The 19,654-nt window shown below is 40.4% G+C and overlaps 1 protein-coding gene across 3 annotated transcripts in view; it reads left to right on the forward strand.

The window, feature by feature from the left end:
* Positions 1-19,654, forward strand: part of TTC37 (tetratricopeptide repeat domain 37) — a 238,848-nt gene that overhangs the window by 184,005 nt on the left and 35,189 nt on the right. For all 3 annotated transcript variants that reach the window (XM_033917115.1, XM_033917275.1, XM_033917201.1), the window contains exons 32-34: positions 9,137-9,209; positions 13,201-13,254; positions 13,390-13,501. In XM_033917115.1, the coding sequence (XP_033773006.1) occupies positions 9,137-9,209; positions 13,201-13,254; positions 13,390-13,501 (239 nt within the window). The remainder of the gene's footprint in view (positions 1-9,136; positions 9,210-13,200; positions 13,255-13,389; positions 13,502-19,654) is intronic.

Here is a 19,654-nt window from a genome sequence, read left to right on the forward strand (position 1 = left end):
TCAGCTGATTGTTGGGAGGACGTGTAGGCAGTGATTCACACTCTGCACGTGGCTGACCCACAAGCCTTTCTTCCGCCATCAGCTCTGACATTGGAGAGAAGGTTTCCAGATCAGCTACGTGCAGTGTGTGAACCGCTGCCGGCTGCACATCCCCTCAACAAGCCACAGAAGGAGCAAGTGCAGCAAGCTTTTCCAGTAGCATCAAAGCCTTGCTGTTCCATAATGGGAACAAGTACCCGTCTCATCCTCTGGCTCATCCAGAGCATCTCAAAGAGGTTTACAACAGCACCAAGACCTTATTAGGCACCTTGAAGTGCGATGAGTATGACTGGGAGGTCATTGGAGACGATACACTGGTGGCATTCCTAATGGGTCTCCAAGGCGATTTTAACAAGTTTCCCTGCTATCTCTTCCTTTGCGACAGTAGGGACACAAAGGTGCACTACCAAAGGTGGGACTGGCCACAGTGGTTTAAGTTCTCAGTGGGGAGAAACAACATCAAATGGGAACCACTGGTGGACTCCCAGAAGGTGCCGATGCCACCACTGCACATCAAATTGGGCCTAATGAAACAATTTGTCAGAGCTCTAGATAAGGAGTCAACAGCCTTCAAGTACCTTCAAGACATCTTCTCTAATCTGTCTGAAGCTATGGTCAAAGCTGGTGTCTTCATCAGACCATAGATGAAGATCCTGGAGTGCAAGGAATTTTCCAAGAAACTAACTAGAGAAAGAGGCTTGGAACAGCTTTGTTGCAGTGGTTTGGGGTTTCCTGGGCAAACACAAGGCCATAAACTATATGGAGTTGGTTGAGAATCTGGTGAAGAATTACAGTAAAATGGGCTACAGGATATCTCTCAAAGTTCATGTCCTTGATGCTCAGGTTAGACATTCAAGGAGAACATGGGAGCAAGGTGAGCACTTCCAGCAGATTATACTGGACTTCGAACTGCACTATCAAGGACAATACTCATATAAAAAGAATATGATGGGAGACTACATCAGGGGGCTGATTCGTGAAAGTGACTTACAGTATAATTGCAAATATTGAAAAACTATTCACTTCTGAATCTTCTGTGGTCATTAATGTATATTATCCCAGGACAAGCAGGCAGCTATTCTTGACTGACTGATGGGTGACGGCACCGACGGAGCCCCGGTACGGACAATTTTAGAGTGATTGCACTCTAAGAACTTTTTAGAAAGTTCTAGCTCGGCCGCACCGCGCACGCGCGAGTGCCTTCCCGCCCGACAGAGGCGCGCGGTCCCTCAGTTTCTTAGTTTCCGCGGAGCTAAGAAGACGCGTTTTCAACGGCTGTTGAAATTTTTTCCTAACTTGCCTTCCCGCTCGCGTAAACGTTTGGCTTAATTTGCCTTTTTTCTTTCTTTTATTTTGTTAAAAAAAAAAAAAAATCTTTCATTTTTTTCTTCAATTTTCGGTTTTCCCCGGCGGGGCCTTCTGCCACCATCGAAGCCTCGGCCTTCGATTTGGCGGAAGCCGTTTTTCCTTTCATGCCCCCTCAACCGGGTTTTAAAAAGTGCCAGCGGTGTGCTAGGCCTATATCTCTCACGGACCCACACAACTGGTGTTTACAGTGTTTGGGTCCTGAGCATCAGGCCTCTTCTTGCACCCGCTGTGCTACTTTGAAAAAACGAACTTTAAAAAATCGCTTAATTCAACAGCGATTGTTGTTCGGTGCCGAGATGTCCGACCCCGTTCCTTCGACTCCGGCTTCGGCACCGATTCAGTCGGCACCCTCGTCTTCGACGCCGCGTGATTCCACACCGGCATCCCAACAGTCAGGTAAGCCGGCTAAGAAGCCTTCCCCGCTGGAACGTCTTCCGGCCTCGAGTGCAGTGAGCCCAATCCTGCCGCCGGTTCGACGCCAGCGGAAGCGCTCCGCCCCTATAGAGGTGAGTCCCTCGACATCGGGCTCCTCATCTCCGGGGCGTCGAGCGGCACCGCAGGTACCGCAGAAGAAAAAAGCGGTACCGGTGCCATCCCTCGATGACCGCATTACGGCCATCCTTCAGGTGCAGCTGAAGGAGCAATTAGAACGACTCCTTCCTGCTATCATGACACCGAACCTTCCGGTGCCAGTTCGCACCGAGCCATCGGTACCGGTTGTTGAACAACCTGTATCGGTACCGATTGTGGAACCCGTATTATCCACTTCCACTGTTTCGGTACCGCTTCACCTAACCTCATCGGTATCGATGCCAGTCCTTGCACCGGAGCCGAGAGCTCACCATCAATCGGTGCAGACTTCGGCACCGGTGCGTCCGATAACTTCTCCGGACACGGTATCGATGAGGTCGGGTAAGTCGATGCGCAAAACCCGACACATGCAAACGTCGACACCTGAGTCTCGGGACCATTCTTCCCATGTAAGGGACCCTGATCTGTAGGGAGACTCAGAGGAACCCTTTCTTTCTGAAGGAGAATGTTCCTCAGAGGAGGAGGATTCGGCTGTCCCTGACCCATCCTCCAAACAGGCCACTTCCTCTTTCTCTAGTTTTTTGAAAGAGATGTGTGAGTCCTTGTCCATTCCTTTGGAGGCTGAATCCAAAAAGTCTAAAGCTTTTTTGGATGCCCTTGATTTTGATCAGCCTCCAAAGGAATTTTTGAAACTTCCCCTTCATGACATCCTGAGGGAAACTTTCTATAAGAATTTAGAGACTCCTTTAACTGTCCCAGGGGCCCCACGTAAACTGGATTCTCTATATAAGGTAATTCCCATTCCTGGGTTCGACAAACCTCAACTACCACATGAATCCTTATTTGTCGAATCCACCCTTAAAAAGACTTCAGGAGCCAGTGTATATGCATCTGTCCCTCCTGGCAGAGAAGGAAGGGCCATGGATAAATTTGGTAAGAGGCTCTACCAAAATGCTATGTTAGCTAATAGGGCTAGTAATTATGCTTTTCATTTTTCTTTTTATTTAAAGCATCTCCTTACCACCATGGCTTCTTTCGAGAAATATCTTCCTTCACGAAAGCATTCCGCTTTTCACACATGCTTGTCGTCTCTTCTCCAATTGCGTAAGTTTATGGTGAGATCCATATATGACACTTTTGAACTTACATCCAGAGCGACAGCAATGTCAGTAGCTATGCGTCGTTTGGCCTGGCTTCGGGTATCCGAGCTTGATGTTAACCATCAAGATCGGTTAGCCAATGCCCCATGTCTAGGGGATGAGCTCTTTGGGGATTCCATGGACTCAACCACACAAAAGCTCTCTGCTCATGAGACGCGCTGGGATACCCTGCTTAAAAATAAAAAGAAGCCTCCTCCGCCAAGACCATACAGGCAGCAATCGGCCTATCAACGCCGTTTCACAGCCCGTCCATTGCCTACCACTGCTCAACAACCTAGGCGTCAGAGGCAACAGCAACGTCAGCCTCCCAGACAACAGCAACAGCAACAAGCTGTAAAACAACCTCCTCAGCAAAAGTCACAGCCCTTTTGACTTCATTCTCCGCAGTATAGCCAGTATCCCTATTCCTGCTCTCCTGCCTCAACCAATAGGAGGTCGACTTTCTCTGTTCCTCAGCCGGTGGGAAGTAATCACTTCGGACCAATGGGTCCTCAACATCATCCGCCACGGCTACTCTCTCAACTTTCAGACTCTCCCACCTCAAAGCCTGCCAAAAGAGTCTGCTTTGAACAGTCCTCAATCAGCCCTCCTTATTCAGGAGGTCCAATCCCTCCTCCTTCTGAACGCTATAGAGGAAGTTCCTCTAGATCAAAAGGGGCAGGGATTCTACTCCCGCTACTTTCTAGTTCCCAAAAAGACAGGAGATCTCAGACCCATCCTGGATCTTCGCGATCTCAACATTCATCTAGTAAAAGAAAAATTCAAGATGCTTTCTTTAGCCATCCTTTATCCCCTTCTAAATCAAAACGACTGGCTATGCTCCCTCGATCTCAAAGAGGCTTACACTCACATACCGATCAATGTAACCTCAAGACCATATCTCCGATTCATGATCAATCATTGTCATTACCAGTACAAGGTGCTGCCCTTCGGTCTTGCCTCATCTCCAAGGGTATTCACCAAATGTCTCATTGTGGTGGCGGTTTTTCTACGCTCTCACCACCTGCATGTATTTCCTTACCTGGACGATTGGTTGATCAAAGACACTTCTGCCCAAGCGGTCCTTCTGGCCACCAACCAAACCATCCAGTTTCTACAACTTCTGGGATTCGAGATCAATCTACCCAAATCCCATATCATTCCCACTCAGAGACTTCAATTCATTGGAGCGATCCTAGATACACTCCTCATGAGAGCTTTCCTGCCATCCAATCGTCTTCAGACCCTTCAGTCTCTATGTCACCAGGTACTTCCTCTGCCGTCCATCTCAGCAAGGCAAATGATGGTGCTCTTGGGACACATGGCATCCACAGTTCATGTCACACCTCATGCCCGTCTTCACCTGCGCACTCCTCAATGGACCCTTGCGACCCAGTGGTCCCAAGCGTCGGACCCTTGCTCACGACACATATCTGTGACATCATCTCTTCGTCAGTCTCTGCAATGGTGGTTGGTATCCTCAAATCTATCCAGAGGTCTTCTGTTCCATCAGCCTCCTCATCAACTAGTCATCACCACCGACGCCTCTCTGTATGCATGGGGAGCTCACTTGAACGAGTTCCAGACTCAAGGTCTTTGGTCAGCCCAGGAGAGGAAACATCAAATCAATTTCCTGGAACTCAGAGCGATGTTTTACGCCCTCAAGGCCTTCCAACACCTTCTCTTTCCTCAGGTCCTTCTGTTGTGCACAGACAATCAGGTTGCAATGTACTACATCAACAAACAGGGTGGGACAGGCTCTCGCCTTTTATGCCAGGAAGCCCAGAAGATCTGGACTTGGGCCATAGATCATCATCTCTTCCTGAAAGCTATATACATTCAAGGGAAACAGAATTCCTTAGCAGACAAACTCAGCAGAATTCTCCAACCTCACGAGTGGACACTCGATCCCGTAACTCTGCACTCTATCTTCAATCAATGGGGCACTCCTCAGATAGACCTCTTTGCAGCTCCTCACAATCATCAGTTGCCCCTATTCTGCTCCAGACTTTACTCTCCACACCGTCTAACAGCAGATGCTTTTCTCCTCGACTGGTCGAATCTGTTCCTGTACGCCTTCCCTCCTCTGCCTCTCATGTTGAGAACCTTGTTCAAGCTCAAGAGGGAACGAGCCACCATGATTCTGATTGCTCCGAGGTGGCCCAGGCAACATTGGTTCTCCCTTCTACTTCAACTCAGTTCCAGGGAACCTTTTCTTCTTCCTCTGTTTCCTTCTCTGCTTACGCAACAGCAGGGAACCCTTCTGCATCCCAACCTCCAGTCTCTACACCTGATGGCTTGGTATCTCTCGGGCTGAACTCGACTGATACTCTTTTATCTCAGCCCGTTCGTTCCATTCTGAATGCCTCCAGGAAACCAGCCACTCTACAATGTTACCATCAAAAGTGGACGAGGTTTTCTTCCTGGTGTCTTCTTCATCATCTTGATCCCACTTCCCTAGCGGTGGAGACGTTGTTGGATTATCTTCTTTCTTTGTCTGATTCTGGCCTGAAGTCCTCTTCCATCAGGGTCCACCTCAGTGCCATTGCAGCTTTTCATGAGCCAGTCCATGGAAAACTTCTTTCAGCTCATCCCCTGGTATCCAGGTTCATGCGTGGGCTTTTCAATGTGAAACCACCTCTTAAAGCCCCTCCGGTTATCTGGGATCTCAATGTGGTTCTTTCAGCTTTAATGAAGCCTCCATTTGAACCTTTAGCTACTTCTCCTTTCAAATTTCTCACTTGGAAGGTACTTTTCCTTATTGCTCTTACCTCTGCCAGGAGAGTCAGTGAGCTTCATGCACTGGTTGCAGATCCACCTTTTACTGTCTTTCATCATGACAAGGTGGTTCTGCGTACACATCCAAAGTTTCTCCCCAAGGTTGTCTCGGAATTTCATCTCAACCAATCCATTGTTCTACCGGTTTTCTTTCCAAAACCTCATTCTCATTCTGGGGAACAAGCTCTGCATACTTTGGATTGTAAAAGGGCTCTTGCTTACTATCTGCAGCGTACGAAACCCCACAGATCAGTTCCCCAACTTTTTCTGTCCTTTGATCCGAACAAATTGGGACGTCCTGTTTCTAAACGCACGTTGTCTAATTGGCTAGCAGCGTGCATTTCTTTCTGTTATGCTCAGACCGGACTGACACTGGAAGGTTCTGTCACGGCCCATCGAGTCAGAGCAATGGCAGCATCTGTAGCTTTCCTCCGTTCCACTCCTATTGAGGAAATCTGCAAAGCTGCTACTTGGTCCTCAGTTCACACTTTTACATCTCATTATTGTCTGGATGCATTCTCCAGAAGGGATGGTCACTTCGGCCAATCTGTATTACAAAATTTGTTTTCTTAATGGCCAACCTTCCCTCCATCCCTCTTTTTGTTAGCTTAGAGGTCACCCATCAGTCAAGAATAGCTGCCTGCTTGTCCTGGGATAAAGCACAGTTACTTACCGTAACAGGTGTTATCCAGGGACAGCAGGCAGATATTCTTGCGTCCCACCCACCTCCCCGGGTTGGCTTCTTAGCTGGCTTATACTAACTGAGGGACCGCGCGCCTCTGTCGGGCGGGAAGGCACTCGCGCGTGCGCGGTGCGGCCGAGCTAGAACTTTCTAAAAAGTTCTTAGAGTGCAATCACTCTAAAATTGTCCGTACCGGGGCTCCGTCGGTGCCGTCACCCATCAGTCAGTCAAGAATATCTGCCTGCTGTCCCTGGATAACACCTGTTACGGTAAGTAACTGTGCTATTTCTTTTTTTTTTTTTTTAATTCTTTATTCATTTTACATCTTACATCAAGTGTATCATAAAATAACATTTGAACTTATACAATATCACTTGATTATCTATCAATTTAACTTAAATCATAATATTTAAACCCTCCCTCCCAACCCTACTAATTCATATTTAGTACATATATCATATAATATATTATATATTCTGTCCTATTAAGCTAATCATTTAATATCAAATCAGAAATCCCACCCCCCATACTTTGAAATTATACCTATTAGTGAAAAATGATAATCCAATAATTACTCATTACAATATTCTTTTTTTTTTTGAAATTTATTTTTATTGACAGTGAAAAGTACACCACCCAACAGGGCACAATTCCAAACAGCAACGATATAAAAGTGGTCCAATACAATTGATAGAAAACAAAGACATAAAACTAGCCCCCCAGGCAATCCCCACCAATAAGGCAAAAAAGAACAGTAAATTTAAGTAAACTGGGGTGGCCTAGAGAGGGTCATAAGAGGACACAAAAAGAACAAGAAAGCCGTAGAGCAGGTACAGTGACCATTCACCTTTTTGATATAAGGGTCCCAAAAGGACCATGCATAACAAGCACCACCTCACACTCGGCTCCATCCACACCACTCATCAGAACACTTATCCCACCATGCACTCCAGAGCCCCCCTCCCCACATCCCCCCATCCCCAGGGCACCAAAGAAACAAAGCAAAGGTATTACTGACATCCAAACCTCCTGAAAGTTATTAAAATTACCTTTCTGCACGGCTAACATTCTTTCCATCTTGTACATATGACATAATGAATTCCACCAAAAACTATAATTTAATCTATTCCAATTTTTCCAATTAAATGTAATCTGCTGAATGACAATTCCTGTCATAATAAGTAATAGCTTATTATTCTTTGCAGAAATTTGAGTTTTCTTCCTCATTGACATTCCAAACAATATAGTATTATAGGATAGAGCCACAGGATTTTCCAACAATTTATTTGGCCCCAAATCAATTTCCAAAAAGCCAAAATGAATGGACAATAGAACAATAAATGATCTAAAGTCCCCGCTTCGAGATGACAATGCCAACATCTATTAGACTTAGAGCTATCTAATTTTTGTAAACGAACAGGGGTCCAGAAAGCTCGGTGCAACAGAAAAAAAACAATATAAATACATGTTAATTGTGATTCATATGTTGCTTTATATGACTTTATAAGATTTAAAAGATGAAAAATTCGTTGTTTTCATGTTTTAAATAGGTAAATTGCAAATTTGACTATCCTGCTCACAATAGCAAAGTTTTATGGAAATAACAGATATTTTCTATACTTTTTAGGCATGAGCAATTAGGAAATTACACTTAGGGCCAGATTCTGAAAATGGCACCGTTAAGCACCTAGATCGTGCATACTAATGCCTAACTTAATTGCTTTAATTGGCCTGGTAATTGACCATGCCATTTAAAACATGACATAACATAAAATGTATTTCTATACCGCAATACCATTAAGTTCTACAAAAACAGAATAAAAATACAATAAGATAAAGTACATCAGTTGCCAAAAACTCTAGCAAATATGTTTTCAATTGTCTCCTAAAATGTTGATAAGATCTAGAGATCGCAATTAAAGAATTCAGATCCTTATCCCGTGATGCTGCTTGATAAAGACAAAAAAGGCAGAGATGACCTTAGGTGCCATTCTATGCAATTCTTCATAAAACTTAGGCACCAGAAATGTAGGCCTTTAAAACCCTGGTCTACATTGCTGCCACCTAAGTGTTTTCTTAGGCGCTGATAGCCACAATTTTGTTAACAGCACCAAAGCATGATTGATACATGGCTGACTCTGCTTTCGTAGGTACCATTTACAGAATCTGGGCCTTAATGCCCAGGAATAAAAATCATGTTACATAGTGTAGTATTTGAGGTATGATTGGCAGCAAAGATATGGGAAACCTTATATGAGAGTCAGAACTCCTGGTAACTGAGAGCAGCAGTGGCAAGGATTTAATTTGTCAGTTGTAGTCCTGTTGCTTTTACCATCACATAGTAACTGTCTTGTAAGAAACCATCCTTTATGTGTTTCATGTATTACCGATTTGAATCTAGTATCTCTTCCCACCCATATTCAACACTATTTGCCCTTATAACAGAGGTTTGAATTGGATCCTTTATTGTTTCAAGTGTTTTGTCAAAAAAAACAGATATACCATATGATTTTGATTTTTGTGTAGCGCATATCTCTCTCGTTTATTTTGGAAAGGTGAGTATTTCTATTACAGTAACTGGATTTTGTTTCTTCAACAGAAATCCAGGGGATTCTGCTTTATGGTGTCTCTTGTCACGACTGGTTCCTCACTATACTCCACAGTATGCAAAGGTAAGCTCTTACAATTACCAGGTTCAAAATTTATGTGTTTTCTGTGCCTTTTTGCCCACCCTCTATTTCTCAAATATATTCTTTGATTTATAGGATAAGAAAACAAGAAGCAAATTTTTCATAAGTGTCAATTAAGAACATAAGCAGTGCCTCTGCTGGGTCAGACCAGGGGTCCATCGCGCCTAGCAGTCCGATCACACGGCGGCCCATCAGGTCCAGGACCTGTATAGTAATCCTCTATCTATACCCTTCGATCCCCTTTTTCTTCAGGAAAGCATCCAATCCCTTCTTGAAACCCAATAGCGTACTCTGTCCTATTACACCCTCTGGAAGCACATTCCAGGTGTCCATCACCCTTTGGGTGAAGAAGAACTTCCTAGCATTGGTTCTGAATCTGTCCCCTCTTAGATTTTCCGAATACACTCTCTTTCTTGTAGCTTTCGAAAGTTTGAAGAATTTGTCCCTCTCTACTTTCTCTATGCCCTTCATGATCTTTTAAGTCTCTATCATGTCCCCTCTAAGCCTCCGCTTCTCCAGGGAAAAGAGCCCCAGTTTCTCTAATCTTTCAGCATATGAAAGGTTTTCCATACCTTTTATCAGTCGCGTCGCTCTCCTCTGAACCCTCTCGAGTATCGCCATATCCTTAAGGTACGACGACCAATACTGGATGCAGTACTCCAGATGTGGGCGCACCATCACCTGATACAATGGCAGGATAACGTCCTTCGTTCTGGTTGTGATACCCTTCTTGATAATACCTAGCATTCTGTTCGCCTTCTTAGAGGCTGCTGCGCACTGTGCCGACAGCTTCCTTGTTTTGTCCACCAGTACCCTCAAGTTCTTTTCTAGGCTACTTTCACCCATTGCCAGCCCTCCCATCGTATAACTGTACATCGGGTTTCTGTTTCCTACATGCAAGACCTTACATTTTTCTACATTAAAGTTCATTTATTTTATTTTTATTTTCATTTTTCTATATTAAAGTTCATTTATTTTTATAAATTTCAAAGTAAATTCCAAGAATACTTAAATGAAGCAAAAAAAAACTTAGTACAAAGGAAAATTCAATTTAATTAAGTATCTTTCAAATTGCATCTCTATAAAGCCCCCCAAAAGAGAGTAAGGGCTCCTTTTACAAAGCCGCGCTAGCGGGCTTAACGCGCGCAACTTATCATCAAGCGCTAACTCCCGCGCTGGCCAAAAACTACCACCTGTTCAAGAGGAGGCGGTAGGGGCTAGTGCATCTGGCGGTTTAACGTGCGCTATTACGCGCATTAAATCGCTAGCGCACCTTTGTAATAGGAGCCCTAAAATAGGACAGATTTTGACAAAATACAAATTTTTGGGCACTCCCAGGACACTCTTGTCCCTACTTTCTATTTGCAAACTGACTCAAAAATCAAGATATATAACAATTGGGAGAGTGGGTAACCCTTTCTAGTTTCCCTATGTAATGTAAAGAATGCAATACATTTCCTATTAACCAACAGTGTGTTAATGTATAAGCATAACGGTAATGGGATTTGATATACCGCCTTTCTGTAGTACAATCAAAGTGTTTTATATTTATTATATTCAGGTACTTTCTCCGTCCCTAGTAGGTTTAAATGCCCCACAAGACTATACTGCCCAATCAAATTGCTGTAAAACTTGAAGTAGGGCTTACTGACAAGCCACCATGACAATTAGCAGCTTTCTTGCACTGACTAGTGTTTGCCTGCCTTTTATAAACCCAATTTGCCCCCCTAGGGGCACTTTTACTAGTGTAGTAAGTTTTGCTCAAAAAGTAACTTATGGTAAATGCAAAGCTTTTTCAGCAAAATGCAGGAATCATAGCAAGCATCTGTTTTGCATTTACTACACAGGACAGGCATTTACCACATGGCATGGCACTGTTGCAGCAGCACACATCTCCTCCCTCACCCTATCTTCATTCTTCCCAACCCAATCCCCTGACAGAAAACCCTGACTCACCAAGCGCTATTCTCCTCTGACCTCCCAATTCCCTCCTTCCCCCCCCCAAGGATGTATTCAGTGGGACTGCAGTAGTTCAGCAGACACAACTGGCAGCAATTCCCTTCTACTACTACCTAGGTCATTGCTTGCATCTAAAATGGTGCCTCTGTCTCCTAGTGGTAGTCTTTTGCTACTACCACTAGGGGTTATCCTTCTATATCACTTACAAAAATGTTTAAAAGAACAGGCCCAAGAACCAAACTTGTGGCACACCACTGGTAACATCTTTTTCCTCAGAGCAATCTCCATTTACCATTATCCTCTATCGCCTTCCACTTAACCAGTTCCCTGTCCAGTCCATCTCTCGATATGGGCCCCAAAATGATGGACTGGGTCAGAAACTGGTTAAGTGGAAGGCGACAGAAAATAGTGGTAAATGGAGATCACTTTGAGGAAAGGGATGTTACCAGTAGTATACCGCAAGTTCAATTCTTGGACCTGTTCTTTTTAACATTTTTGTAAATGATATTGCTGATGGTTTGAAGAACATGAGGAAGGACTTAGCGAATCTTGAGGAATGCTCCAGAATTTGGCACCTAAGATTTAATGCTAAAAAAATACAAGATAATGCATTTGAGCAGCTAAAACCTAAGTAAGCAATACAGTTTAGGGGGTGACAGCGAAAGCTAGAAGGATGCATGGATGTATAGGAAGAGGAATGGCCAGTAGGAAAAAGGAAGAAATGATGCCACTGTATAAGACTCCGGTGAGACACCCATTTAGAATATTGTGTAGAATTATAGAGACTTCACCTTCAAAAAAATTTAAACAAAATGGAGTCTGTCTAGAGGAGGGCTACTAAAATGGTTGGTGGTCTTCGCCATAAGGCGTACAGGGACTGACTTAAATATCTCAATATGTATACTGTGGAGGAAAGGCAGGAGAGGGGAGATAAGATAGAGACGTTAAAATACCTACTGTATATAGCATAAATGTACATGAGGTTAGTCTCTTTCAATTGAAAGGAAGCTCTGGAAGGAGGGGGGCATAAGATGTAGGTAAAAGGGGATGGACTTAGAAGTAACCTCAGAAAATACTTTTTCACAGAAAGGGTGGTGAATGCGTGGAATGACCTTCCAGTAGAGGTGGTGGAGGACGAAAAGTGTATTTGAATTCAAGAAAATTTGGGACAAGTATGTTGGACCTCTAAGGGAGAGGAAGGTATAGTAGATGGCTTGGTTAAGCAAACTAGATAGGCTATATGGTCTTTATCTGCCTTTATTTTTCTCTGTTTCTATATTTCTATATAAGGAGGGATTCCATCACTAGGGTACAAGTGCCATTTTGGATGCAGGCACTGACCTTGTAAAGCCCACGTTAGCTGCTTAACACAGTTTAGTAAAAGGGCCATATAGTTTGCCAGTCATTATTTTGGTATCACCGAAAACAAACACTAATGCTTATGAAATTTCAGACCACAATCATGTATTACATAAACTCTATTCAGAACATCTAGTCACAAACATTTCATTATAGCTATATCAGAATGATATATGGAGGAGGAAAAAGCCTCAGAGCCCTAACTGTCTTTTTGTATAAATTCAATGAGAGGTATATTTTGGGGTAAAGGGAACCTCACTGGCATAAAAAAACCTCCTCGCTGTCTACTATGTAGCCTTGTGCAATGCAAATGACTCCTATTATGAATCTGAAGATAATGAACATTGAATACTTATCTGACAATAGGAAAACTACTGCTTAAAGGTTATTTGCAAGATTTCTTTTTACATATGCTGCTGTGGTCCTGCATGAAATTTATGTTTGGCCAGTCAAGCACTATTGCAGGTACTAGAAGGTGTTAGGCTGCTAGCAGTAATAATGCTTCTTTAACATAAATTCTGTTGCTCACTCCCTTTTGAGTCCCCGTTGGCATTTCCTATATAATCCGAGAAGGCTTTGTCTAGGAATGATGTTGTAGAATAGATGGTAATGTAGAACTTTTGCAAAATAACCAGAATCATATTCTACCTTCCAGGGTGGAACTGTAGCAGGCAACATCGCTCATAGTCTTCATGCTAACCAAGCAAAGGTAAGTGGGAGGGGCCTTTTGGAAAAAAAAATCCAGGAATCTTGAGCAAAATGCTAATATTTATTGTTTATTCTTCCTTTTGTTTTGGCTGCTGATTCTTTGTAAGAACTTATAGTATTGTGTTTGTATCTTTAGACATCCCTGTTGTACACTGCCGTGAACCAGTTAGCAGCAGGGAGTTCTTCAGCAGAAGATGAGCACAGCTGTACACTGAAGACCATCCAGAAGGCAGCCCATCTCTTTCCAGGTGAGTAGTGTTTTATATTTATTTATACATATATCCTGCCTAGAGGAGGATGGTGTCTGTCACTGGGTGGTGGAGTGCACATATGTTCGCCAGCACACATTCACACCCTACTACATCCATATTCCCTTCATATAAATGTGCCATACCATGGAAATGCTGCTCTTGCTGTGGCACCAAGAGGAGCTACAGAGAAACTTAACAAGTAGGAAGGCAAAAGGGAGAGGTTGGTCCAGTCTGGGTGGGTGTGAGGACTGGGCATTTGAAGGAGCAGGAGGATTGACTGTTATCCACTAGGACAGTGGTTCCCAACCCTGTCCTGGAGGACCACCAACCAGTCAGGTTTTGAGGATAATGAATATGCATGGGGCAGATTTGCATGCCTGTCACCTCCATTATATGCAAATCTTTCTTATGCATATTTATTAGGGCTATCCCAAAAACTCAACTGGCTGGTGGTCCTCCAGGACAGGGTTGGGAACTACTGCTCTAGGGCATTTCACTGGGTGTCGATTAATTCATTATAAATCAAATCAGGATTCTAGTAACTTCTTTTAGGTCTCTTTTCCTCTTTAGTGTAAGGGGTAACATGTCCTGGAAAATCTCTGTATGACGGCCTTTCCAATCAACAGACTTGGAATGTTGTGCCATGCTCATAATTTCCTACCTCTCTGTAAAGTCATGAAGACAGACCATAATGTCTCTGGTTTCGTTCTTTCTCCGTACTTGAAGGACCCTTTGAACTTTATCTACTTTGAATGGAACAGGAACAGAATTACCAGAGCTCAAGGAGGTCTTTCCTGACATCCTTAACCACCAACACGCAATTATTGTAGGCTGCTGCTTCAGAGTTCTTCCCCTCCCTCCTAGCCAGACAATCACATCCTACTAGTAGTACCTAGATTGATTAAGAAACAATACTGGGCTTGATGGACCTTTGATCTGTCCCAGTAATGGTATGAGAATTCTTATGTTCTTATAACTCCTAATGTGACAGTAGATTTAGTCAGTCCTTTAGAATCTGTTTGGGGTTTAGAATCCAACTCTCTCTCCCCCCCCCCTTCCACTACCACTGTATATGCAACTTGCAATGTCGGGACCAGTTTTCAAGATCCTTCATTTTCCTTGCACAGTGTCTTCTGCTGAGTTCTCTGGTTCCCAGTTGTGTCCTCACATTTAGCCAACTTCATCTCCAATTCTTTTCTCCTGCCCAGATCATTCATTTTTTATTTCATCTAACACCTTCTTAATGTCCTGTTTCATTGATTGCAGCCCCTGTTTAAGCTGTCCCATCCACTTTTATAAGTTGTCCTTCTGATTGTCCTCGGCTCTTCCTCAGAATTGGAGCTCAGTACCACAATCTTGCCTGTCCCTACACCGTTGCTGTCTTTCACTGCTGGTGTGTGTTTAAACATTTCTAATTTTTCCCATGTAGCCATCACTTTTGCCAGTTTCTTATATCAAATTAAGCCACAATTTAGGCAAAATTGGGGGTGGGAGGGGTTGCTGCTTTATTCACCTAGCCCGTATGGAGCTTCAGTTCCTTGCTGCCTTCATGGATGTTGATATAACTTCCTTCCTCCAGAACTGCTTTTCAAAGGAAAACTCCCACAGAGGATTTCCTCTTGGAAATTTAATTTTAACTCCTGCAGGTAGGGTCAAAACTATCCTATATTTGACTTTCCAGTCTGTGTTGCTGTTTACATTTGAATATACCTTTCTGCCATGCCTGTCAACACTTAGGGCCTGTTTTACAAAGCCGCACGGCAACAGCCCCGAAGCCCTTTAAATCTCTATGGGCTTCGGGGCTGTTGCCATGTGGCTTTGCAAAACGGGCCCTTAAAGTTGTTATAATCATCAATTTCAAATACATTAAGTAAAATCTCACCAAAATGAAGCTGTATAATAATAGTAATAAAAAGACAAAAACAATGGTTCTCAATAAATACATAAAATCTGAGTACCAGTTAGTTCAAACATCTCTGAAAAAGGTTTTATCTAATGCTTGAATTAAAGATGAATTTCCTCCGGTTTTTCTTCCGTAGTAAGTAATTTGTTATTTTAAGCTATCTAGCAGAATTAAAGAAAAGTTAACCCCCACCTTTATGAAGCCGCGTTAGGCTTTTTTTTATCGCCAGCCCCAGTGGTATTAGGTTAAACATTCATAGAATTCCTATGAGGGTCGGAGCTAATACTGCCATGGTCGGCAATAAAAAAGCCTAACGTGGCTTTGTAAAAGAGGGGGGGGGGGATAAAATTGGTCTTTGAGTTTACAATATAAAATTATGTCACAAAGACCACTTTTCCACCAAACCTTCCCAGCCTTGAGTCAGTACAGCAAGAAACCATTTTTATTGGAAGATTTGCTTTTTTTGCCTCACCAAGGGGCACATAATTTTGCAAGAACAGTCTTTCCAATATTAGGTGTATTTAAAAATAATGAATATTTGTGACTAAGAAGTAACAAGGTCAAAATATATGCATATTTTGATCTTCTACTGCAATGAAAATGCCAGAGATATGAGAGATATTATAAATATAATATATATATTTACCTACTACTAATTACTAACCATCCTGAATAACAATAATTGATTAATATGAGGAAATAAATATAGGATATTACATATTTCAAAAGGGATTATTAATAAAATAGGAAATAATTTTAGACTTTTATTAATAAATATGAAAATATATATTTTATTCAAATATTTATTTATATTGAATATATTATGATTGATTTTTAAATGAGAATGTTATAAATAAATTGGTTAGATGCTAATATTAGTAATATATTAACGCTATGAATGAATATATTTAAATTAACAATGAATATTTAATATACATGGAATTATAGTTAAAATTGAAAATGTTAACAAAATATTAAGATAGGATATATATTACTTTGAAAGGAAGATATATTTATAATTTATATGAATTAATTAAGTATGATTCTTAATATGATGATATATTTTACCTAGATACTAATTGATATGAAATACAAAAATTATTAAATAAAGGGTTAAGTCTGGGAATTGGGTTTTTTAAAGAAGAGATAATTACTAAGGAGATAAAGATTTTTAAGATACTATTATTTATATGAATAACTTATATGAATGAAAATTTATTTGAATAGTTATATTTGAATTCATTATAGATAATTTTATATTATTTGCTACAATGAAATATTAATATTAATGATAATTATTAATTGAATGATTGAATATGTATAGATAGAAATAATGAAATATTAAATATGTGGGGGAAAAAAGAATAGCTGAATTTCTGAGAGATATTAATTCAATATGGAGGGATATTAGTTGTCTGGGGGAGGGGGTTTAGGGTCTGCTATACCAATGTGTGTTCCAGATCAGACAATGATCTGGGGGGGAGGGGAGGGAGCATAGAGAGAGGGAGGGGGGTTCACAGTAATAATATATTGATGAGGATTGAAAATGGAATAAATGTAAAATTTGAATTTTTCTTTTATAATCTTATTTTAGGGGGGGGAAAGGGATGGGGGAATTGGATAAATGAATTATATTTACTTAATGTGCTGAGGTCTGGTCATCTTTTTTATTTCAGAAATATTTGCCAAAATTTAATTATAAAATAGATGGATATAAAAATTTATTCTATTAACGTCAATGGTTTAAATCATCCTATTAAGAGAAAGAAAGTACTAACGTTCCTTAAAAAGCAAAATGCGGACATATATTTTATTCAAGAGTCGCACCTTTCTGATATTGAATCTAAAAAGTTATCTGGGGGTTGGATTTCTAAATGCTTCTTTGCACCTGCAATGGGGAAAAAAGCTGGGGTTGCTGTCCTGATAAATAGGATGTGCAATGCTGATTTCAAATTAATAAACTATGATCCTTTAGGAAGATGGGTGCATATCAAAATGGTTCTGGGAAATACAACCCTGGATTTATTAAATTTATATGCTCCTAATTCGAATCAAATGGAGTTTTTCAAACAAGTTCAACAATTACTGTTACCACTAGCTACTTCTAATTTAATCGTAGCAGGGGATTTCAATGCTGTAATGGATCCAATTTTGGATAAGAGACCAAGTAGAATTATGAAATCGTTAGGTTTAGATAATTTGGTTCAATCTTGTAATTTAGTTGATATATGGCGTATTCTTCATTTTAATGATCAGGAATTCTCTTTTTGTTCTCAGGTCCATAAATCTTTCTCACGAATTGATTATATATTCGTGTCTAATAATATAGCGCAGCGAGTGATGAATGCAGTTATTGATCCCATTATAATTTCAGACCATGCTGGTGTGTGGATTGACTTTAAGAATAATGATATAGTACATTTCGATCCAATTTGGAGATTTGATAATGCTTTACTTGCGGACTCGAACTTTCTGGAAGATTTTAAATTAAAGATGAATGAATTTTTTCAAATAAATAATTCGGACAATATTAATGCTAAGATTTTGTGGGACGCATTTAAAGCAACAATAAGAGGAAATATTATTTCATATTCAGCATTTATCAAAAAACAACTTAAAAAACAATTTGTTGATCTGGAAAACCAAATTAAAGTATTAGAAAATAAATTAATTAAGAACTGGGAACATAATACATTACAAAGTTTATTAAAAATAAAAGCGAAATATAATGAGATTTCTTCTCAATTTGTGAGGAAAGATATCTTCTATAAGCAAGTTCAGTACTATGGTAATTCAAACAAAGCTGGAAGATTATTAGCTAATTTTCTTAAAGCAAAAAAAAGGAAATCTAAGATTATTGCAATTAAAGATACACAAGGCAACACACACACTAACACCAAAGATATTTTAATACAATTTCTTGATTTTTATAAAGATTTATATTCTTCTGAATCTTATGAAAATAAAGAACAAGAGGGATTAAATTTCTTAAACTCATTTATTGGACCAAATGTTCCGGATCATATAAAACGAAGTTTAGAAGATCCTATATCTTTAAAAGAAAAAGAATCAGCATTGAAGTCTCTTAGAGTTGGATCCGCTCCGGGTGGTGATGGATATACTGTTGAATTCTATAAAACATTTCAAAATATCATCTTACCATATTTATTAAATTTGTATCAATATCAAATAAATAATGGGAATATATCAGGTACTATGGCTGATTCGGTAATTATTGTCTTACCAAAACCAAACAAGGATCCTACCTTGGTTTCAAACTACAGGCCTATCTCTTTATTAAATGTAGATGGTAAGTTGATTGCTAAACTATTAGCAATAAGATTGGCAAAAGCTCTTCCTTTTATTATTGATGTACACCAAAAAGGATTTATTGCTAAAAGACACTCATCAAACAATACTAGATTAGCATTCCACTCTTTAAATTTAGTGAAAAATATGAATGATCCAGCTTTTATGCTATCTTTAGATGCAGAAAAAGCATTTGATAGAGTGGAATGGAGTTATATGTATCAAGCTCTGGAATGGTTTGGAATAGGCCCCGGTTTTATTAAAATGATTCAGACATTGTATAGCTCTCCTGGTGCAAGATTATATATTAATAACAATTTATCAGATAGATTTAACTTGCGTAGGGGAGTTAGACAAGGATGTCCTTTGTCCCCCTTACTTTTTGATATTGTTTTTAGAACCCTTATTAATTGCAATTAATCAAACTAAGGAGATAAAGGGAATCCCATTTTCTTACTGGGAATTTAAACTTTCTGCATATGCAGATGATATATTATTATATTTAAGAGAACCGGGGAATACTGTTCCAAGTTTACTTAATCTTCTAGAGAAATTTGGGAAATTTTCTGGATATAAAATTAATTGGAGTAAATCGAAAATTCTTCCAATTAATGTTCACTGTACCAAAGGATTATTTGATTCATATTCATTTATTTGGAAAGAAGGATTAAAATATTTAGGTATTATTATCAAAAATACAATTGAAGATACAGTAAAAGAAAATGAAAAACTTTTATTAAAAAAAATAACAGAAATGTGTGAGCAACGGAATCCTTTACATCTTTCTTGGTGGGGAAGAGTCCAAACAATTAAAATGATGCTATTGCCTGTGGTTTGTTATCAAATGAGTATGATACCAATATTTTTTCAGGGGTCATTTTATAAAAAGTTAAACAATATTCTTACAAAATTTGTTTGGTTTGGGAAAAGACCCAGAA

This window comes from Geotrypetes seraphini, chromosome 1 (genome assembly GCF_902459505.1).
Source record: "Geotrypetes seraphini chromosome 1, aGeoSer1.1, whole genome shotgun sequence".
Classification (NCBI taxonomy): Eukaryota; Metazoa; Chordata; class Amphibia; order Gymnophiona; family Dermophiidae; genus Geotrypetes; species Geotrypetes seraphini.